This window comes from Artemia sp. Qi Xiang Cuo, chromosome 8, assembly GCF_049724085.1.
Source record: "Artemia sp. Qi Xiang Cuo chromosome 8, ASM4972408v1, whole genome shotgun sequence".
NCBI lineage: Eukaryota > Metazoa > Arthropoda > Branchiopoda > Anostraca > Artemiidae > Artemia > Artemia sp. Qi Xiang Cuo.
Window position 1 is genome coordinate 53,707,744 of NC_142801.1, and position 24,498 is coordinate 53,732,241.

Sequence of the window (24,498 nt, forward strand, 5' to 3'; positions counted from 1 at the left end):
GCGTGGGCAGTGGTTTGCTCTTAACTAGGCTGTACCTCCTGCGTCTGCAACCATGACGAAAAGCATTCTCCTTAAAAGAAAATGGATTTCATTGGCTGTCAGTTATGAAGATCAGATGCAATCGATTGCGTTAAGCTGTATTGAAAGCACGGAGATTAACTCTAGATCGATTCTATAAGGTACCATAAGGCTATAAGAAGTCTTACAGTAACAAAATTAAAAGAATTTCACTATTTTTTCAACTTCTACTGCTTCTAAAGTTTTCTTAAAAACTGAGTCAAATTTGACAAAAATCGACAGACAAAATCAGTATTTTTCTCCGAAATCACATCTGACTCATTTATCTGTTCTCTGAGCTATTATAATATAGTGTTTTATTGACAAGTTGCTCAAAACTTTCAAAATATAACACAAAATGAAAAACAGTCCTACCAAAAGCTCTACCGAATCCCAAAAGCCGTCTATCGAATTCCTATCGAAAAACACCGGGATTTCGCAGATTGTAAAGGAAAATCTGAAACACTTTTTGTGACCGTTAATCTTTATTGAAGAAAGAACGAATGCTGTAAACAAAAGTTTGGAAATCAATCTTCTGATACTAATATATTGAAGCATAGTCTGAATAATGGCCGCACGAGCTGTTGATAATGCTTATGAAGGTAAGCCATTAACTCTTAAAAGTTATTTCTGAAGTATTTAAATATCTTTTAGCAGAAGGAAGGATGAACATTGACAGCATCAATCAAAATAGCCTATCAGGAGGACTAATTTTAGATATGATGTTGAAAGTTAGAGTTGTGCTAGTTAGAAATAGGGGTAAAGTTCTACTCTAGCTACTTTTGGCTATTTTGGAAAGGGGTTAGGTTAGGAAAATCAAACTTTAAGGGATGGGTGTACAGGCTAGGCCTACTGTATGTTCTGGGAAGATTTTTTGAAGTACTAACCTCCACTCCTTCTCCCTTTAGAGGGTCCTGAAATTTGCCTACATGACAGGTATTGAAATTTTGACAATACAACATTGTACCTTAATTTTCAGTTAGCCTAGGCTATCTGTTTCTTCATCTCTGGCTTTAGTTTTGAAAAAGCGATTCCTGTTATTTGAATAGAACTTGAAGCCATATCAATGTTTTTTTCAAAATTTCGGAAATGTATTTGCAAATCTTTAAAACCTTATAAATTGGGATTGAGCAAAGTTGTGAAGCTGAAAACAAGTTTGTTGAACTTCATTTAAGCAGAAGATCTAGCCTATTGTGCAACATTTCACACTTTTATAATACAAAGATTTTCAAAGGTCAGGACCCTCTAGAGCAAGAAGGAGTAGAGGTAGTTACTTAGAAATACCTTCTTGGGACATATTTTGGTCAATATATACGAAATCATATTATTGAGTTAGGACTATAGTGAATACACCATTCAATGCCTTTTTTTATGCTGATTACGAATATAATAAGCATTTCTATGGGAAATGAATTTCACCCCCCCCCCCTAGCTCGCATATACCTAACCTAACCCTTAATTGGACTAAATAGGGGGTGGGGGGCTTAAACTAATTTCCGATAGAAATGCTTATTATATTCATAATCAGCATAAAAAAAGACATCGAATGGTGTATTCACTTCAGTCCTAACTCAATAATATGATTTTGTTTATATTGACCCATATTTTAGCCTGTAGACCCATCCCTGAAAGTTTCATTTTCCTAACTTAACCCCTTTCCAAAAGTAGCTAAAGTAGAATTGTACCCATTTCATAATTCAATAATTGCTTATGTGGCTAATTGTATCTCGAGCCCTTAAAGGTGCCCCAAAAGGTATTTTATATGAAATATAAAAGAGCATAAAAAAGGCATCAAATGATGTTTTCACTTTCATCCTAGCTAAATTATATGGCCCACCACAAATTTACCATGAACTATACAAAATTTGAAATACCTTTATGTTACATAAATGAAATACCTTTGGGGTCACTTTAAGGGCTCAAGATGCAATTAGACCCAGAAGCAATTACTAAATTATGAAAGAGCAAAAAAGGCATCAAATGACATTTTCACTTTCATCCTAGCTAAATTATATATCCAACTACAAATTTATCAATTATTCTAGTCAGATAGAGTTTTGACAAATGGATCAAATAATATATATTTTTTTTTATATGAAATAAATTAACCAATTTTCAGCCCAATAAGACATTAACAAAAGACTTGATATTCATTTCAAAATCTGTAAACTACTAATCAGAGCAGTCAATTTTAATGTTTTTAAAAAAGAAAAGTCTTAAGAAATTAGATCAGAGAGTACATTTTTGACAAAACTCTAAATTCTAGCTAGAAATCCTCCCTTTTGCTATCTTAGAAAGTAGCCTAGTTGAGTTAGTTGAGTTTCAATAGTAAATTTTTGGATCTCTCAATTAATTAGCAATCCAAACATAAAAATACCACTAAATTCTTATTTGAATGTTCTTTCCACATATAGACCTACTAATCACTAGGGTAAAAGTCCTCTTTTCAGGAAAAAAAACTTTTCTCTGACATTCTGGAAAAATAGAGATGGGTTTTTGGACTGTCCATATTTTACTACAGCATGATACAATATGAGTGTAGTAACAAGATCCCCACCTTTTATCTGCCTTCTTGGTGAAATTTTACCAATAATTCATCATCATAAATTCAGAATGTGGTCTCTGTTTTGAAAAGAAAAAATTATATTTAATATATGTGATTTATAGAATAAATATCAAGCAATAAAAGTTGCATTTTTAGATTCAGAAAACCATAAGCTTTCTGTTAATATGTAAGCTAAATAAAGCTGAAACACTGAAAGGATATATACATGAAAATAGGATAATTGGTATTCCCAAAAAGAGGTACTTCTAGGTAAGTCAACTTAACTAATAATTTTAATAATAACTATATTGATGCATAGGTTATATTTTTAGCTATTAAGTAATATATACAATTTTTCTCAATTCCTATTCAAAATATTTATTGACACAATTTGTAGGTCAATTGTGGAAAATTAACCACTTTTGGGTTTAAATTATGTATTTAAATTTGGAGGGGTAGTGATTGCTAATTCAGTATTATCTGAGATCAAACGTTCAATGAACTTAGTTCATTGAATGTTGGCTTCTCCCCCCCCCCCCCACAAAAGGCTGTGGACATTAAAATCTCCACAAATAATTATATTTTTTAGTAGATAAGAATTGCTTAGGTAACTGAAGAAATCCATAGCATCTGTAGTTTGGCTATTGGGGTTATAGAGCTTAGTATTTAAGTTTTGGTGTTATTCAGCCAAACATTAATTCCAACTGTATCAACATCATCAAAAAATTAGAAAAATTAATTCCACAAAATTACTTATTATTAAAGCTACACCTTCACCTTTTCTATCTGATGACCTATCCTTTCTCAAGATAGTATATCCCAGGGACTTTATTTGTTGGTTTTGGTCAAGTGGCTTTCCTGAAGGCAAGCAATATCAATATAATTTTTATTCATAAAAGATATTAGTTTATCTTTGGTAGGATTGTGAGCTGGGTTGTTATGAGGAAAGAATCTTGTGGGGGGGGGGGAGGGTGCTAGTTGCTTTGGGTAGAATGGGATTGGATGTTCTGTGAGTGTTAGTATTGGGTGGATTCATAAAGGGTGTTTAGTTTGGGGTGATTGGGCTGCATTTGCTTCCAGAGCTGCAAATGGATAAGATATAGCTTTCTCTTCAGCTATTTGGAGCAATGCTTGTTTTTTATATGCAGGGCATAATGTTTTATTGGAAGGATCAAGGGGGCTTTGCAATATATGCATGTTGGCTGATCATATTTGCAATTTAGCATTTCTTTGGGGTGGGAACTCATACATTTACTGCAGGCTTGTAAGATTTCACTGCATTTGTTGGGTGAGTGTCCCAGTTTTAGACATTTTTGGCATTGGATTGGTTTTGGCTTGTAAGGCTTGTGTGGTTTTATTTGTCAAAAGAGGAATATCTGACCTGTGATATTGCTTTTTTCTCTAAGTGTGAATAGGAAAGACCTGCTTGACTTTTGGCCATTAGCATCTGGTTTGCCCAGTTGGATGACATCTGCAACCAGGATTGGGTTGTCAGTTCTTTCAGAGAGCCCTTTAGCTCCTGATTTGGTATTCCTGGAGGAATGTTATATACAACCATTTTAGTTGGGTTGGGGTTGGGGTCCAGAGAGCAGACTTTATTGGGATGCTAAGAAGTGTTTTAAGTTAAGTAGTATCTCTGCTGATTTAGAATCCTGGAGAGCTATTAGCAAAGATCCATCACAGTCGATGTTTAATGAAAACATTGATTTTAACAATTTGAAAATTGCAACTGTTATTATAGTTATCTTATTTATCTCAAAGGGGGTTTCAAGAGATATTTTTATGTATGCTCCAAGGCTTGGGAAGAGCGGGGCTGGTGCAAGAGGAGGGTGTTGTTTTTTATTGGGATTTTTTTCCTTTTTTGGAGCTCCTTGAAAGGACCTCTTGAACATAATTTTCTTTTTCATCATGGATATTAACATACACCCCCACCTCTGTTCTTGTCTTATCTATTTAATTTCACTCATCATGTGAGCTTTGAGAGAGACTTAACCAGCCAAGATGGGGCAATTGTGGGACTTTTTGGTATTCAGGGTAGGGCCTGGGGGGATTTCTTTAAGGGGGGTGGTTCTGTGCATTGCCCATTTGAACAAGCTTTAGTGCAAACAAAAGAAAATTACAATACAAGACCGTCTGCACTCTTGTGGAGGGAGGTCTTCACCATCCACAAAAAAACACCACAGCGTGATCCAGAGAATGGTTTGGTGCATGATTGGTTGGGTTTTCTTCTGATAACTTGAGAGAAATACACCCAAGATTTCTTTTTTTGATTTCTTAAGATGTTGCTGTTGTGGCTCTCATCTCTATTACTTCCCTGTTCATAAAGCATACAAAATTGCATAGAAAACATGTTTTATTATAATTTTAGGAAAAGATTGTTTTCCTTAATTTTGGTTTGAGTCTATTTTTTGTTCCTCTAGGTTTTGAAAACACAATTCCAATGATTGAGCGGGATTTAAAGCCATAATAGGATTTTATTTGTAAAGACACTTTTCCTAATTAATTAAAACCTTATAAATCAAGAGTTATTTGACTGATACCACTTTCTTTGAGCATCATTTTTGCAGTAGATCTATCCATAAAAGTTTAAATTTTATATTATAAAATTTATTGAAAATTTATTCAATAATCAGACTTGATTTTTGATTGAAGAATTGAATTGTATATTTTTTTTCAAAGTTCCACTAAAAAAGCATAAAAACCCATGTGTCACTTCACATGCTGAAATATTTTATGGAGTTTCCTGTCAACCTTCATGTTAAATTTGTGTAGTGGTGTCTGGAGAAGGAAGTTCTAGCAAAAAGGATTTAATTGCATTTTGCATTTTAATTCACTGACACACAGCAGTATGAGACACTGCTTTTCAGATGTGACCATCTTCTGGATGCAAGTGCAACCTGTATAAATTTTGGTTGAAAAGGTATGGAAAAATTTCAAATAAGGAATGTTTTTCTATTTCGGCAACCTTTTGTTGTTTGTATTTGTTTTTCTACCTTGGAAAGTAACTGAGCTATGTGAGTAGAGCTTTCAAAAGCTGAAAAAAGCAACCTCCAGTGAAGCCACTTCTTTTGCTAGTATAAACCTATTGTTTAATTAGTAGAATTTGTATTAGATTACAAATTGTAGTGACCAATTTTGATTTTTTTTTTCTAATTGAACCCATAATTAGTTGTCTTAGATTTAAATAAAACCTTGAAGTGACTACAATGGTAATTATTTGTCTTCTTTTAGAGTGCCTGGTTTATAGTTGTTCATTATCTTAATGCAATATTTCCATTTCAGAATATGAAAATGAAGATGATGTTGGTGATTCATCTAGAATGGATGATTCAGACCATATAGAAAAGGTCAGTTTTTTCTTAAATGTGTATAATTATATATTTTTTTTTGCTTTATTTTTTTTTTAAGTTATGATTATTACTACTTTTTGTTCTATTTTGGAAAAGAGTATAAAAAGAAAAAAGCAACAAAGACTCAAAAAAGTAATAAAACCCCTTTTTTATTTGTTGTAGGTTAGATTAGCTTGCAATATTTAGCTATTTTCTGATTTCTCAGGCTGTATTGGCTAAGTACAAGGGTTCTATTTAGCTATAACTCTGAAGAGGTTGTAATCCTTTCTGCCTTAATGCATTTAGATATCAGACCAAGTTGTGGGTGTTGGGCATAGACATGTTAGAATTGAAATAGTTTATGTTGCTGTAGTTAATCTTGTTTATGCTGTCCTGAGAGCAAGTTCCACTCAAAATAGGCAGTGATGAATAGTTTAGTAATCTTGTAAAATATGCAGTATTTGGAGGAGGCAGTAAAACCCATTGTGTTGGGTAACTGGAACAAGCAATAGCTTTGGACCAGTAGCACTTGCTGTGTTCCTACATTATATTTAAGAATGACTTTTAGAAGGAAAGAGGGGCACATTGAAGGGCTTTTCATTTCAGCCTCTAGGATCTGCTATTGAGATTTGTCCCTGGGGGTATGACCTCCCAAATGTGTTATTATACTTGAAAGCATATTTTGCAATTATATCGGCTAATAATTGCACAACACCTTTGCGCTTGTAATGTAATTTGATTTTGAGGGTAGAAGCTATTAGTTTAATATCATAGACAGCGCAATAGCGCTGCCAAAGTAAAGAACAATGTTGGCATTTTTTTTTTACATAAGAAATGTGTATTTTGCCATAATGCTCATAATAAAGTTGAAGACAATTTTTACAAATGAGTTTACGACAAGAAAATAATTGTTATTTAAAATACAAGTAACAATAATTTCAATATTGGCAGTATTTTTTGTATCTTATTCATATCCATTGTTTCAATTGTGTCATCTAGCTTATTATCTTTGTTTGTTTGTCTTAGACCAGGGCACTTAGTTGTTGTAGAAACTCCAAAAAGGGCTTATTTGATTGGAAATTGAAAGGGCTAGTGCCTTTATTAATAGCCAAAAGTGATTGGAGGGTGAATGCCCCCCCCCCCCCCGCCCATCATTTCCCCAAACACTCCTGATCAAAATTTTGATAGGCTATAATGCTTTCAATGTAGTTGAAAAGTTTGGAAATTGTATTTGAAGATGACACCCACCCCACGACCCTCAGGACAAGGGTTGTAAGTTATGCCCTTGGGGGATATAAGGTTTTTATAGAAAGCGTTGGTTGTATGTACTTTGGAGGGGACTCATTGGATTGGTAGTCTGAATTTCTAGTGGCCTTCTTAAGAGTCAAAGTGATCAGAGGGCAGATATCCCCCCCCCCCTTCCAACACGTCGTGTTTTCCTGGAATACATCAAATAAAAAAAAAGAGACAGTCATTTTATTCAAAATAGTCCGTAGATCATATAACAAGGATTTTGGGGTTGATACAAACAACCGGAGCCTGGGGGCAAGGATTGTAAGTTATGCTGCAGTGCATTTAAGGTTTCATAGGCATCGCAATAGCGCTGCCTAAGTAAAGAAAAATGTGTGCACAATGTATTATTCATTTATTTTTTGGTCTTAGGCCAGGGCACTTTATATTGAAAGACTTGTTGTAGAAACTCTGAAAAGGGCTCATTCGATTTGAAATTGAAACTTCTAGTGCCCTTTTTAATAGTTGAAAGTGATTGGAGTGCAATTAACCTCCCTCCAATGCCCAGCATTCCCCCAAAGCCATTCAATCAAAATTTTGAGATAGCCATTTTGTTCAACATAGTTGAAAGGTCCCAAAATTATGTATTTGAAGATGACAACCCCCCAGCTCTCAGGTCAAGCGTTTTAAGTTATGTCTGGGGGCTTTATAAAGTTTAGAAAGGGTGATTCTATAAACTTCGGAGGGGGCTCACAGGATTGCTAATCAGAATGTTTAGTGCCCTTTTTGAGATTCAGAGTGATTAGAGGGTGGATACCCCCCCCCCTAATGCACACATTGTGTTTTCCCGAAATGCATCTGATAGAAATTTTGAGATGGCCATTTGTTGTTGTAGAAACTTCGGAAAAGTCTCATTCGACTGGAAACTGAAAGGGCTAGTGCCAATTTTAATAGTCAAAAGTAATTGAAGGGCAATTAACCCCCCTCCCAAGCCCACTATTTTCCCAAACACAATTTTGAGATAGCCATTTTGTTCAACGTAATAGAAAGGTCCGGAAATTATGTCTTTGAGAATGACACCCCCGCCCCCACAGTTCTCAGGGCAAGCGTTAGAAGTTATGCCCTGGGGGTATATAAGGTATATATAGAAACGGGGATCTTAAAAACTCTGGAATGGGCTCATTGGATTGGAAATCAGATGTTCTAGTGCCATTATTAAGATTCAGAGGGTGGATTACCCTCTTCCAACAGAACTAATTGAAGAGCTACTTGCAGTTACAGTTACACACTCCTTTCTGCGAGACTTTGAAATGACAAAGCTGTCAAGCGTCTTTTGTCCGCGTTTTCCCGATATTAATATCGGTTAAACGACGAAAGTAGTGTCTTATATAAAGGTTTCATGAACACAAGAATATACAGTGCAGTTTGACAATTACACACCTTACCAAGGACAGTCACATATTACTACGAACGATACATGAGTTACCAGACAGGTTTCTAAGCCAAAACTTTTGATTGTCACATAAGGTATTCAAAAGGTTTATTGAGCCTTCTGTAAAAAATACTGGTTTCAGTCATAGGGTAAGAAAATCATGTTTTCGTATAAATAATGTTTTTTACTAAAGACATATCCAAGCCGCGCAAGTTTCCGACTCAAAAATTGTCAAACAGTAATAAGCTCTAGGCTGAAGGTACCTCGCATCATGTATAGAATTGATTGGCATATGGTGTTAAATCATTTACCAAAAAAAATAACTATTTGCGATAAAGGGTATAGCCTTTGCGAATTGGACTGTATGAACGATCTTAATTGTTGATTGAATAATAGGGGTGTGAATGATCCTAATTATTGATCGGATCGTATGAATGTGGTAAAAAAGGGTTAAACTGATTAGCAGTTAATATAACCCCGAAGGGGGTGTTAACTCATAGCTGATTTATTATAAATTTGGAATAGCATCAATCTATGGGAATGGTTAACGATGATAAAATGGTTTTGTGAGTTGACCTACCTTTACTTCCCCAATGTGTTCTGTATAATACACAAGTACCGTTTGAAGAGTGTTGTCAATATAAGATATGGTCTAACATTATAGTATACTAAAAAGTTGATACTAATAGAGATGTAGATGTCAAGAAAAGAATTTTAATAATGAAATTCAGAACAACCCTTAGAAATCCTTGCAAATCAAGAAGGAGGTGTATATAAATGGTTTGATAAGCCAAATTGGAAACGAGTAAATCCTGAAGTTTATTTGTATGTTCTTTGCTCGTTATTATCAAGCCTGAAAGTGCCTTTTCACCTTTTACAAACCTCTGTAAGATCACTGACAGCTAAGATTGATTTAAATTGTTACTAATACCAGATCGTGCCTTGGTTGAAGTCAGCTGCTTCAGTTTCAGTTCCTGTTGAACGTTTTAAATTTGGCACCAGAAAACCGTTATGGAATGTGTGCCCAGATGGGAAAAAGATAAGCAACACGCGAAGTTTTGGCTTCGCTTTCGGAATACTGGTGATCGGCCCAAGTCTGGTGAAGTATTTAAAATTAAGCAAAATTCGAAACATCAGTTTAGATCTTCTTTGCGTCAAGCCCGCCTGAATGGTTTGGATGGCCCCCTCGGATCGGAAGTCTTTGTCTAATGTAATTAATAGCAGCAAGTGTGTGTCTGCTACCGTTTCGATTATCAAAATCAGTGATTTTGTTGCTCATTTTACTCGTGTTTTTTCTACATTTAATCATTCTATCCAGTCCATAATTTCCACCTTATTGCATAATACTGTTCCTCGAGTTCTACGGCAAGTCCATATATTGTCAATATCTAGTGGTGATATCTATCGGGCTTTTAAGGGGCTTTTAAGTGGTGATATTTATCGGGATGTTAAGAAATCAAGTGCTCCTGATATGGATGGTCTGTGTTACAATTATTTCACCATTAAGTGTCCATTATTGTGAACACACATTCAGCTGCTACTCCAGATGTGTTTATGCCAGTCGTTAGTTCCAGATAGTTTTTTTTTTCGGAAATTGCAGAATAAACTCTAAAAAAGGGAAAGGACGCAGACCAGTGTTCCAGTTATCGACCAATTACAGTTTCCTGCTTCATCAGCAAGCTGTTCGAGTATGTCGTATTGCCTGAAGTTTTCACTAAATGTGATTTCTGCTTATTATTAAGTTGGTTCAGAGACGGTTTTGGTTGTTCTCTGTCTTAACGTATACTTGGTCAGTTGCTAGTCACGGCAAAAATGCATAAAAGGCCACATTATTTTTGCTTGGTTGATATCTCGGGCGCTTTTGACAACGATGTACATTTGCAAACGCTTCGCTGCTTAGTTAAAGCAGAACTTAGTTCTTCTGGAGTAAAAGGTCTTCAGTTTTTGTATTCTATTTCTTTGGTTCGGTTAAAATGGATGTCTGATATATTCAAATTTATCTCTCTAAAGAAAGGAGTCAGGCAAGGTGGTGTGCTGTCTCCATATATTTTAAAACTGTGGCTGTGGACTGTTTGTGAATGCTGTCTCCTACTGTGTTTTTAGAAAATGCTGCTGTTAGTCACATTGCTTATACTGATAACGTACTGTTTCCTAGTCCCCCTAGGTCAGGCCTCAAAAAGAACCCAAGATATTCTTATTAGTACTTTAAGTATGATTGGGTTTTCCGTAATTGCTTGATAATGTCAATTCCGTTACTTTAATACTTCTAACCCTACTACTTCTTTACATGCGGGTACAATGCTACTCAAGTGTGTCTCAAAGTTGAAATGGCTTGGGATTACTTCTTCTGATACACTCTCGACTACATGCTCGTCTCTGGTTGCTAGTGCTCTGCAGTGCATTCGATTCTCATATGGTAAAATCTCGCCTAATAGAGGGAGGTACAGCCGCGGCTTATGTAAACTTTACCATAGTTTTTGTTCTCCTGCAATTCTTTTTCTTTCCGGTTTGCAGCCTCTAATGCGCAAAAAGCACCGTCTTCAGCTAAGGAGAGGCTATATTAAATCTTGTAAATTCCTGCTATATTTGCCAAGGTGGTACAGAAATCACAAGATTATGTCTCATTTTGGACTTATCGAACCTCTATTGCTGCTTGACAAAATCGCCAAGGATCTGAGGACCAATACTCTAAGGAAGATATGTGCCAGTGACCCCCCCCAATTATTTTTTTCCAGATTAGTGATTCTATGGATATTGTTAAGTTATTTATGTTGTGTGTTTCCTTATTATGTCCTTGTGGATAATATTATTTTGTTTTTTCTTTTTTTTTACTCCAAATTTATTTTATATTGCGGGTTACAAATAAACTTACTTACTTACTTACGTATGAGTGAACTGTCAAGGATCATAAACACCAATGACCCTAACCACCAGGGACCTCAGCCTCCAAAAGTTCTTTATCCCCAACCTCCAATGGACCCCTCCCCCCAACTTTTTGGCCCCCCTCCCCCCATTTTTTTATAACATTTGTTTTATTATTTTTTTTTTAACATGATATATTTTTTCAACTTTTTTTACATCTCTTAGAATGACATGTAACATGCTTAAAACATAAAAAAAAAATCACATTTAATATTTTCCAAATTCAAAATGAGAATGGTATAGAAATGTTAGTTGTTACTTTTACTATTAGGAAAATATTGTTTGTAGTAGTACTTTTTTTTATTGGACTAAATTTTTTTATTTGGACTTCGAAATTATTCAACTTTTTTTTTTCATATCTTAAAATTACATGAAATATGCTTATGGCTCTAACAATTGTACTCTATGCTTGCTCAGAGACACGATGTGGCTTTGCCACTGGTACTTTATGGCGGATCATCGACACTACCGAAAAATTATCTAAAAAATTGAACAAATTCTGTATTAACATTCTTTATCGATTGAATTCGCCTCCTGGACAGACAATACAGCAATTTCACAAAATTTAAGTATCAAGAGTGATTAAATTCTATATCAACATCCATTTCTCGGATTTATAGGATAAAATTGACAAAATATAATTGTTAGAGGGAATAATTTTTTTTATCAACATCTTTTGTCAGATACATCAGATAAAATTGACAAAATCTAAATATCAGAGTGATTAAATTCTATATCATCATCCTTTTCTCGGGTACATAGGATAAAATGGATAAAATCTAAATATCATAGTGAATAAATGCTTTATCAGCATCCTTTGTCGGATATGTCGGATAAAATTGGCCAAATCTAAGTGTTAGAGTGAATAGATTTTTTTATCAACATTTTTTGCCAGATACATAGGATAAAAATTACAAAATCAAAGTATAAGAGTGAATAATTTTTTTTATCAAGATCCTTTGTCAGATACACCAGATAAAATTCACAGAATCTAAGTGTCAGAGTGAGTAATTTTTTTATCAACATCCTTTGTCAGATACATTGGATAAAATTGACAAAATCTAAGTACCAGAGTGAATAAATGCTTTATCAAAATCCTTTGTCGGGTAAAATTGACAAAATCTAAGAATCAGAGTGATTATATTCTATATCAACATCCTTTACTCGGATACATAGGTTAAATTGACGAAATCTAAATGTTAGAGTAAATAAATTTTTTTTATCAACATCTTTTGCCAGATACATTGGATAAAATTGAAAAAATCTAAGTGTCGGAGTGAATAATTTTTTTTTCAACATCCTTTGTTAGATACATCGGATAAAATTGACAAAATCTAAGTATCAGAGTGAATAAATGCTTTAACAACATCCTTTATCAGATATGTCGGATAAAATTGACAAAATCTAAGTATGAGAGTGATTAAATTCTATATCAACATCCTTTTCTCGGATACATAGGATAAAATTGACAAAATCTAAGTGTTAGAGTGAATAATTTTTTTTTATCAACATCCTTTGCCAGATACATCAGATAAAATTGACAAGGTCTAAATACCAGAGTGAATAAATGCTTTATCAACATCCTTTATCGGATATGTCGGATAAAATTGACAAAACCTAAGTATCAGAGCGATTAAATTCTACATCAACATCCTTTTCCCGGATACATAGGATAAAATTGACAAAATCTAAGTATTAGAGTGAATAATTTTTTTTTATCAACATCATTTGACAGATACTTCGGATAAAATTGACAAAATCTAAGTGTCAGAGTGACTAATTTTTTTTTCATCATCATTCTTTGTCAGATACATCGGATAAAATTGACAAAATCTAAGTATCAGAGTGAATAAATGCTTTATCAACATCCATTGTCGGATATGTCGGATAAAATCGACAAAATCTAAGTATCAGAGTGATTAAATTTTTTATCAATATCTTTTGTCAGATACATCGAATAAAATTGACAAAATCTAAGTATCAGAGTGAATAATTTTTCTTATCAACATGTTTTGTCACATACATTGGATAAAATTGACAAAATTGAAGTTTCAGAGTGAATAAATGCTTTATCAACATCCTTTGTTCACTTAGAATGGCGCGCCACTCTAAGTGAACTTAAATTAACCCAACTTTTTGCGTATCTCTCTCACTATGACTGTGTGTCTGAGCGGGTGTTCTGCCATCTATATTCGGTCTAACCTAAATTCAACGTAACGATGCATAAAGTCAAAATAAATATAGCTTGGATTTTATGAATGTTATCTGATGTATCCGATAAAGACGTTGAAAATGAATTTGTTCACTCTGATACTTAGATTTTGTCAATTTCATCCGATATATCTGACAAAGATGCTGATAAAAAAATTTATTCACTCTGACACTTAGATTTTGTCAATTTTATCCTATGTATCCGAGAAAAGGATGTTAATATAGAATTTAATCACTCTGATACTTAGATTTTGTCAATTTTATCCGACATAACCGATGTATCTAGGCAATTTTATCCGATGTATCTGGCAAAGGATGTCGATACAGAAATTTATTCACTCTAACACTTAGATTTTGTCAACTTTATCCTATGTGTCAGAGAAAAGGATGTTGATATAGAATTTAATCACTCTGATACTTAGATTTTGTCGATTTTATCCGACATATCCGATAAAGGATGTTGTTAATGCATTTATTAAATCTGATACTTAGATTTTGTCAATTTTATCCGATGTATCTGACAAAGGATGTTGATAAAAAAAATTATTCACACTGACACTTAGATTTTGTCAATTTTATCCGATGTATCTGGCAAAGGATGTTGATAAAAAAAATTATTCACTCTAACACTTAGATTTCGTCAATTTTATCCTATGTATCCGAGAAAAGGATGTCGATATAGAATATAATCACTCTGATTATTAGATTTTGTCAATTTTATCCGATGTATCTGACAAAGGATGTTGATAAAAAAAATTATTCACTCTGACACTTATATTTTGTCAATTTTATCCGATGTATCTGACAAAGGATGTTGATAAAAAAAATTATTCACTCTGACACTTAGATTTCTTCAATTTTATCCGATGTATCTGACAAAGGATGTTGATAAAAAAAATTTATTCACTCTGACACTTAGATTTTGTCATTTTTATCCTATGTATCTGGCAAAAGATGTTGATAAAAAATTTATTCACTCTAACACTAGATTTTGTCAATTTTATCCGACGTATCCGACAAAGGATGCTGATAAACCATTTATTCACTCTGATACTTAGATTTTATAAATTTTATCCTATGTACCCGAGATTAGGATGATGATATAGAATTTTATCTGACAAATGATGTTGATAAAAAATTATTTATTCTGACACTTAGATTTTGTCAATTTTATCCGATGTATCTGTCAAAAGATGTTGATAAAAAAAAATTATTCACTCTAGCACTTAGATTTTGTCAACTTTATCCGACATATCCGATAAAGGATGTTGATAAAGCATTTATTCACTATGATATTTAGATCTTGTCAATTTTATTCGATGTATCTGACAAAGGATGTTTATGAGAAAAAAATTTATTTACTCTGACACTTAGATTTTGTGAATTTTATCCGATGTATCTGGCAAAGGAAGTAGATAAAAAAATTTATTCACTGTAACACTCAGATTTTGTCAAGTTTATCCTAGTTATTCTAGAAATGAAAGTTGATACAGAATTTATTCAGCTTGCTATTTAGATTTTATCAATTTTATCCTATATATGCGACAAAGATTGCTGATTAATCATGTAATAACTCTAATATTTAGGTTCTGTCAATTTTATTCGATGTGTCCGACAAAGAATGTTGATAAGAAAAAAAAATTATTCACTCTGATAACAATATTTATCTACTTACATTTGATGTATCTGGCAAAGCATGTGGGTTAAAAAAATGTATTAACTGGTACTTTGACGTCGCCCATTTTATCCTATGTATATAAGAAAAGGATGATGATGTTGAATTAATTCACTTCAATACTTATATTTCCTCAGTTCTAACCGACAAAGAATTGATAGTGCATTTATACACTGTGATAGTTAGATTTTGTTAATTTTATCCGGTAGATCTGACAAAGGATGTTGATAAAAATTATTCACTCTTATACTTAGATTTTGTCATTTTTATCCTATGTACCTGGAAAAAAATGTTGATAAAAAATTTATTCACTCTAGCACTTAGATTTTGTCAATTTTATCCTATAGATCTGACAAAAGATGCTGATAAAGCATTTATACACTCTGATTCTTTGATTTAGTCTCTTGTATTCTATTTACCAACGAAAAAAGGATGATGATATATAAATTAATCACTCTGATGTATATATATAGTGATTTTTATCCGATATATCTGTGAGATGATGTTGATAAAGCATTTATTCACTCTGATCCTTATATTTTATCAATTATATCCTATTTATCAAAGAAAAGGATGTTGATATAGAATTTAGTCAATCTAATATTTAGATTTTGTTAATTTTGTCCTATAAACCCGAGAAATGATTCTGACAAGTCAGTTATTCACTCTTATAGTTGGATTTTATCAATTATATCCGATGTAGCTGAGAAAAGGATGATGATATAGAATTTAGTCACTCTGATGCTTAGATTTTGTCAATTTTATCCGACATATCTGAGAAGAGATTTTGATAAAGCATTTATTCACTCTTATACTTAGATTTTGTCAATTTTATCCGATGTATCTGACAAATGATGTCGATAACAAATTATTCACTCTGACACTTAGAATTTGTCAATTTTATCCGATATATCTCACAAAAGATTTTGATACAAAAAATGTATTCACTCTAACATTAGATTTAGTCAATTGTATCCTATGTATCCGAGAAATGGATGTTGATATAGAATTTAATCACTCTGATACTTAGTTTTTGTGAAATTGCTGTATTGTATGTCCAGAAAGCGAATTCAATCGATAAAGAATGTTAATAAAGAAATTTTTCAATTTGTTTCATAATTTCCTGAATTAAATTTCTGTATTATGTATCCAAGAGGTGAATTCAAGAAAGAGTTTGTTACTTACTTACATTTTGTTCAAAAAAACATATCTGACAACGGATGATGATAAAGAATTTATTCATTATAATAAATAGATTTTTTCAACGTTATCTGACGTATTCGACAAATGATATCGATAAAGAATTTGTTCAATTCGATACTTGAATTATGTCAGTATTATCAAACGTCTGTCAAAAGACATTGATAAAGAATTTATTCACTCTGATACTTTGATTTTGTCAATTTTATCAAGCATATCTGACAAAATATGTTGATAAAGAATTTATTCACTCTGATAGTTAGATTTTGTGAATGTTATCTGATGTATCCGACAAAGAAGTTGATATAGAATTTATTCACTATGCTACTTAGATATGGTCAGTGTTATCAAACGTATATGTCAAAAAGAAATTGATAAAGAATTTATTCACTCTGATACTTAGATTTTCTCAATTTTATCCGACGTAACCGACGAAGGATGATGATAAGGAATTTATTCATTCTAATACACAGATTTTGTGAATGTTATCTGATGTATCAGACAAAGAAAAGTTGATAAAGAATTTATCCACTCTAATACAAAGATTTTGACAATTATATCCAACGTATCCGAGAAAGGATGTTGATAAAGAATTTATTCAATCTGATACTTAGATTTAGATTTAGTCAATTTTATTCGATGTATCTGACAAAGATGTTGGTAGAACCAATTTATTCACTCTAATACTTAGATTTTGTCAATGTTTTCTCGTGTGTCAGACGATAGATGAATGTATATTCGTTTTCTTACATCTCCGATGTTTTAATAGACATTCTAAACGTTGGATATGCTAGCATACTCTAAAAATAATGAACACAAAACAATGTAATGCATAATATATTTTTAATGAAATAATGCCATCGAGAATATTAATACAAAAATATATTATGATACATTATTAATATCAATGATCAACTTTGGACATTTTGAATCTGTTCCATAAAATAGTTCACTATGTTCTCCCTTGATATTGTAGCTCTTGTCTTCTCTTAGCTTGTAATCAGTAAAATAATCATTATTCCATTTTGAGTAATAAACAGTATTTACTGGTGCGTCACCGACATGTTCAATATGCGTTCCATCTTGACTATTATTTGATTAATTAACTGTTTGATCAATGGTAGTAGCGTTTGCTTGTTCTTTGTTTTTCATCGATTTATCTTTACGTTCCTTATTGATATTTTCTACCAATGCCCTTTTTATTTTTCCGGCAATTTCACTGTGTATTACAACATCATTTTTACAAAGGTAACACTTTCGGCACGTAGACAAGATATGGTTTATGATATTAGTAGAAGAGTAGGCCTTTCTTCTTTTGACCTTCCGTTGAATGCTAATACCCGAAAGCTGACGATAGGATGTATCAGTAGGTAATGTGTTAAAAGCAACAGTAGCAAGGAGTTGTCCTCTATCATCAACGAATATTTTTATGCTGGCATTCTCTTTGAGTGCAATCATCTCTGGAGATCTCGATCTCGCATAACCAGCAACATAAGAGTTGAATTTTTTCAGTACTCCAAAGAAATTTAATTCCTTACTGTCATGACAATGCACGCATACGTTTCCGATAGTGCTGCTACTTTTACTTATTTCATAGTTTAAATACTTCTTCTTGCCATCCTTAATTGCTACAATAACACTATCATGTGAACACACTTTCTTAAAATGCTCCATCTTCACTTTTTTAAAGATATGAATTATGTGTTTATCGTTCCACTGCGTAAAAAATACTGATTTAATACATGCAATAAACTAGGTAGTTTCGATAATCCGCCATAAAATACCAGTGGGAAAGCCGCATTGTGTCTCTGAGCAAGCATAGAGTGCAATTGTTAGAGCCATAAGCATATTTCATGTCATTTTAAGATACGTAAAAAAAAAGTTGAATAATTTCGAAGTGCAAATAAAAAAATCTAGTCCAATAAAAAAAAGTGCCACTACAAACAATATTTTTCTAATAGTAAAAGTCACGACTAACATTTCTATATCATTCTCATTTTGAATTTGGAAAATATTAAATGTGATTTTTTTATGTTTTAAGTGTGTTACATGTCATTCTAAGAGATGTAAAAAAAAGTTGAAAAAACATCACGTTAAAAAAAATAGTAAAAAAAACTTAAAAAAATGGGTGGAGGGGGCCAAAAAAGTTGGGGGGCGGGGTCCCTGGGACAGTGATGACGGATGACGTTTAGTGGCTAAGGTCCTCGGTGGTTAGACACATTGGTACTTACGATTTCAAAGGGTTGAAACTCACAAGCTAGTCACTACTTGATTTGCAAGGATTTCTAAGGGTTGTTCTGAATTTCACTATTAAAATTCTTTTCTTGACATCTACATCTCTTCTCACTGCTTGATTTGCAAGGATTTCTAAGGTTTGTTCTGAATTTTATTATTAAAATTCTTTTCTTGACATCTACATCTCTATTAGTATCAACTTTTTAGTATAGTAAAATTTTAGACCAATATTTTATATTGACAACACCGTTTCAATGGTAACTGTGTATTATACAAAACACATTGGTGAAGTAAAGCTATGTCAACTCACAAGACCATTATTTCATCATTAATTATTCTTATAGATTTATACTATTTCTAATGCAAAATAAATAAGCTATGAGTTAACAACCCCTTCGGGCTTACCTTAACTGCTAATCAGTTTATCCCTTTTTTACCACCTTCATAGTATCCGATCACTAATTAGGATCATTCACACCCCTATTATTCAATCAACAATTAAAATCTTTCATACAGTCCAAATCGCAAAGGCTACACACTTTATCGCAAATAGTTATTTTTTTTGGTAAATGATTTAACACCATACGCCAATCAATTCTATACATGATACGAGGTACCTTCAGCCTAGAGGTTATTAGTCTTTGACAATATTTTAGTCAGAAATATGCGCGGCTTGGATGTGTCTTTAGTAAAAAACATTATTTATACGAAAAACATGATTTTCTTACCCTATGACTGAAACCAGTATTTTTTACAGAAGGCTCAATAATCCTTTTGAATACCTTATGTGACAATCAAAAGTTTTGGCTTAGAAACCTTTCTGGTAACTCATGTATCGTTCGTAGTAATATGTGACTGTCCTTGGTAAGGTGTGTAGTTGTCAAACTGCACTGTATATTCTTTTGTTCGTGAAACCCTTATATAAGACACTACTTACGATAGTCCTCGTGACAGACGCACATTCAAATTTCACTATACACTGGAACAAAATGTTTATTTTTACATTTCAGAACATTCAGAATTGGTTGCATTGCCTCTCGAACAGGGGAGCGACTGTCGAGAACTAGCTAGAATATACTGGGTAAACTTATGCTATGCTATGAGGTGAGAAATACTCGAGGAGGAAACGGCAGTGGAGGAAAAAGCTGTGGAATGAACGTAATGTAAAAGGTTCGAGTCTAGTTACAGTAGTAAGAGCATGCGTTAATACAGACTTCCGTAAGTGCAGTAAAACAAAAAAAATATAGCCCTTCTAGGGGGGGGGGGGGAGGCGATCGTGGTCGCATCAAAATTGCTACTAATTGTATAATTAAATTATTTTAGGAAAATAATTCACAACGATAGGTGATAGAATATTACCCTGTTTAAAGTTGCAATACAGGATTACAGTCTACTAATAATAAGGTTAGGTCTATGTTTTAACCCCGACTTAGAAAGAAAATTGTTGCCACGACAGATGTAATTTTTAAGCTTTTAAAGCAAAACACCGTCGAACGTGGTCACAATGTAGTGTGAAGAAATATTTTGGTTTCCAGCACGAGAAATCAGATTGTTTGAAACAAAGTCATACACTGGAATCCATTTCAGGAAAAGAGGAAGGGGGTAGGAATAAAAAAAATGTCACAAAGGAAGAACATAGAAACGCCATGAAACTACACGAACAATCAAAAATTTGTTGAAGTATCAGGGGGGGGGGGCAGGGATACAACGCGGTATTGTTTAGAGATGTCGATAAATTTGATATTGAGAATTAGTCACGAAAACGAACTATGGGCCTATACTTCATTTTATTGCTAATTGTGATTTCAGTGCAGTTTTAAGTGATATGTTGCTTACTACTAAGGGCATGATCGAAGCCTTAATCAAGGGTAACATCAAAGTGGTTAAGCGCCTAATATATCATTGCTTGACCTACCCACATAGCCTTGGAAGCATACTTTCACGCAGGGTATGCCCCCTTGAGACCTGTTCAAAGAGCCACCCTCTTGGAAAAGCTGAGAAACAATGGATTAAATGCACTTTTGGTACTTTCATTCGCCTAAAATACCCCTATGAGTCGAACTTGCATTTTTTGTACTTTCATTCGACTACTATACCCCTAAGAGTCGAAATTGTCTGTATATAAAAACTCTGCTGTTGTACCAACCATGCTATCCTGTTAGACATTATAAACGTGGTTACTTTTTGATAACCAAAAAATATACCAAATTCAATATATTTAAGTTTTCCGTTCCGTCTTTATATTTGCTTCAGGTTTGGCTTTTTTGGGGGGGGGGTGTTCTTACATAGCTCTATCTTGACTGTCTTTTAGATATTTACTGGACTAATGAATCTGTGCATATATATACTTATTGTGTTTTGCTTTAAAATTAGCCGGAATTAACGTGAGTAGGGCTGTTAACCCCCATGCCTTCTCAAGACCAGAACGTAATTTGCACTTTACTGAAAAAAAACATTTAAAGTTTTAGTTTTTTGAACTTTAATAAATCGAAAATTATTAAGACTTTAAGAGATTTATTGGAATTAATGCATATATCTTTTAAGTATTGTTCTGGTCTTGAGAAGGCATAGAGATTGTCAGCCCTACTCATGTTAATTTCTGCTCGTTTTGGGGTTTTATTTATTTATCAATACTGATTTGTGGGGTAGTTTTACGCTTGGTAGATTATTTTATTTTTGCACTTTTTTGGTTTAATGGAGTTCTTTAGTTTTCTTTGAACAGCTTGTGGAAGAAGTTTTTTTTAATTATTTACATTTAGAATCAGAATGAAAATAAGCTTCTTTTGGGTAATTTGCCAGAGGGTATAGTCTTAATAATATAATCAGAGGCCATATTTTTCATTAATTTTCGGTAGACATTATATCTAAGCTATCAACAAGTTTTTCTTTGGCAGCATGTGTGTGGAGGGGAAATGAGTCTCAGAGGCAACATTCTCATCAATTTTGGCCCAATTGCCAAAACATTGATTTACTAGACTGTTAAGTTCATTCAATTTTTTCATTACATATTGGATGGATTTAAGTTCTTTAGTTGATGGTGCAAACTATGCAACAATCTGACCAAGGCAAATTAGGTGGATAAGTGGGAGAAATGAAACCAGATGAAATTTGAAATTTCACCTCTTTAGCAATTCGTTTAATGAATGTGAATCATTGCGTTCTGTTTTTGCAACACATTCTAATAGAAAAAAAAACATCTTGTTAATTGTGTTTGGGCCACTCCTGTCCAATAGAAATCGAGTTTTAGTTGATCTCCAAAGACCAAAAATATGGTGAATTATATCATTTTGGATAGTTTCTACTTTCTGGGGGAGAATTTTCTCACCTGCATCATAAACTGTCAGGCCATAAATGATTATTATCAGATCAAATGTAATTTGTTTATAATCTTTTTAAAGAACTCTTCTGATAAACCCAGGGATAGTAACCTTTGTTGCATTCTCATTTTACTGTAAAATTTTTGATTTAAGGATTGTATATTAAGTTTGGCCTAAAATGAGACATACTGTTTCTAAAAAAAAAAAAAAACAAGGAAAATAATGTATGCAACCAAAATGCCATAAAACTTGAGAACCCTCCCTTACCATGAAAAACTGGTGGCATTGAAAATTCCAACCCTTGTTTACTGAAGGAAAAAAGGGCGATGTCATCACAGCTTTCAAGTATCTGCAAGCCAATCCTAAATCAAGCCTTCTTCCCATCAACCCCAACCAGAGAATCCTAAGGAAACTTTCTGAAAAATTACCCAACAAACAACTAACCCAAGAGAAAACAACTACTTCTTTTCCAACCATGTTGCCCTACTTTGGAATTTCTTAAGCAATCAAATTATCCAATCTCAAACCCATGAGTCATTCAAGCATGGCATGGACAGGGACTTGGAGCAGAGAGGAGGGGAGGGGGTGTCTACACTGGGACGCCTCAGATTCCTCAACGAAACATTGAAGTCATCACTGGCAGGTATATCACATGGAACCATCCTCTCACATCTTTTCACAAGGAACCATCCCCCACAGATATAGCAAGTGGAAGCAAAGAGTTTGTTAATGTAATTTAGCATAATTAAATCTTAGAACCTGAAGTCTTTGGAATTTTATTGGAGGTTGTCAAACTTGGAGGACCATTCATGGGGATGGAGATTTTTTTCCAGTGAATTAGTAGCCAACAGCCTAGGGTTGTGATATATTTATGGTCTTTTTGCTATAAAAAAAACCCACAGAAATGCATAGGATGCTTTCTACAGTATTGGGCTCCCTGCTCCTTGTTCAGCTTTAGATTCATCTGTAAGTATTTGTTATCCATTTGAGTATTGACACAGCAAAGGATCTGTACTAAGAGATCAATGAGATAAGAACAAGCTAATTTTAAAATATGGAATTATTTTCTACTTCAGTTTTATTTAGCCTTATAATCTGCAATTGATCTTACCATGAATTTTAAATTAACAATAGCCTTTGATAAGAAGCCACAATTGATACAAATGGTTTTATAATTTAGTATCCTTTGATAGAAAATTATTAAAAAAAAAAACTTTGTTTATCCGTAAGAAAACTTAAAAAAAGAATAATGTCGAGGAAGAGAAATATTGTACTGAGCATTGTGTTCAGTTTCACAAGACTTTAGTTTCACTAAACACAGAAGAAAATTGTGATTAGTTTCCTAAGGATGTGATATATTTGTTGTCTCTTTGTTAAAATAAAAGGACAAAAAACTCCACTGAAATGCCGAAGACGCTTTTTACAGGATAGGGTTAACCTGGTCCTTGTTGAGCTTTAATTTTATCTGTGAGTATGTGTTATCCATTTGAGTATGTGTTATCCATTTGAGTATTGACCCAGCAAAGAATCTGTGCTGAGAGATCAATGAGATAAAGGGTTAATTTTAAAATATGGAATGATTTTCTACTTCAATTTTATTTAGGCTTTTAATCTGCAATTGATCTTTCCATGGATTTTAAATTAGCAATGGCCTTTGATAAGAAGCTATAATTTTGATACAAATGGTTTTAAAATTTAGCATACTTTGATAGGAAATTATTTAGAAAAAACGTGTTTATTATTCACAAAACTTAAAAAAATAATGTCAAGGACAGTAGTTAATAGCGTTTGATAATAAAATCGTCTGAGTTTGAGACTTGTTGATTTTACACTCTAATGTTTTTTTTTCATTCTTATCTAAATGCAGGCTAAAATTTAAATTTATGAAGTAGGCCGTTCTAATGAAATACTGCCAATGAAGTTCAAGGAACACAAAGTGAAAGAAGACAAAAGAAAAATATATATATATATATATATTATATATATTTCCATTTGTAGGCCTACTGTATCTAAAATAAGATGATTTGCCGTTATTTCTAAGTACAAATGTGTTACTTTAGGATGAAGAAGAAGATGAATTCCGTCCCGAAGAAGGAGGCTCAAAAAAGAAAAAGAAGTCCAAGAAGCACAAAGAGAAAGAAGATAGAAAAAAAACTAGAAAGAAGAAGAAGAAAAAGAGAGGAAGTGATGTAAGTTCCTCTCATGTACTTCATAAGTGCAAAGACGTCAAACCCTTGGTGCGGGAGGTAGGATTGGTTGGTAATGTAGAAATCTGGCCATTGTTTTCCGTGGGGTGGGGGAATTCATCTGAACAATTTTGGGGTAGAGGGATTCCAACCGCCATC

The 24,498-nt window shown here is 33.2% G+C and overlaps 1 protein-coding gene across 1 annotated transcript in view; it reads left to right on the forward strand.

Annotated features, from left to right (window-relative positions):
* The first annotated feature begins 523 nt into the window (after positions 1-523).
* The window catches only part of Mi-2 (chromodomain-helicase-DNA-binding protein Mi-2 homolog), a 155,925-nt gene continuing 131,950 nt past the window's right edge, over positions 524-24,498 (forward strand). The window contains exons 1-3 of the mRNA XM_089093591.1: positions 524-659; positions 5,885-5,949; positions 24,214-24,342. Coding sequence (XP_088949717.1) covers positions 626-659; positions 5,885-5,949; positions 24,214-24,342 — 228 coding nt within the window. The 5' untranslated portion in view covers positions 524-625. The remainder of the gene's footprint in view (positions 660-5,884; positions 5,950-24,213; positions 24,343-24,498) is intronic.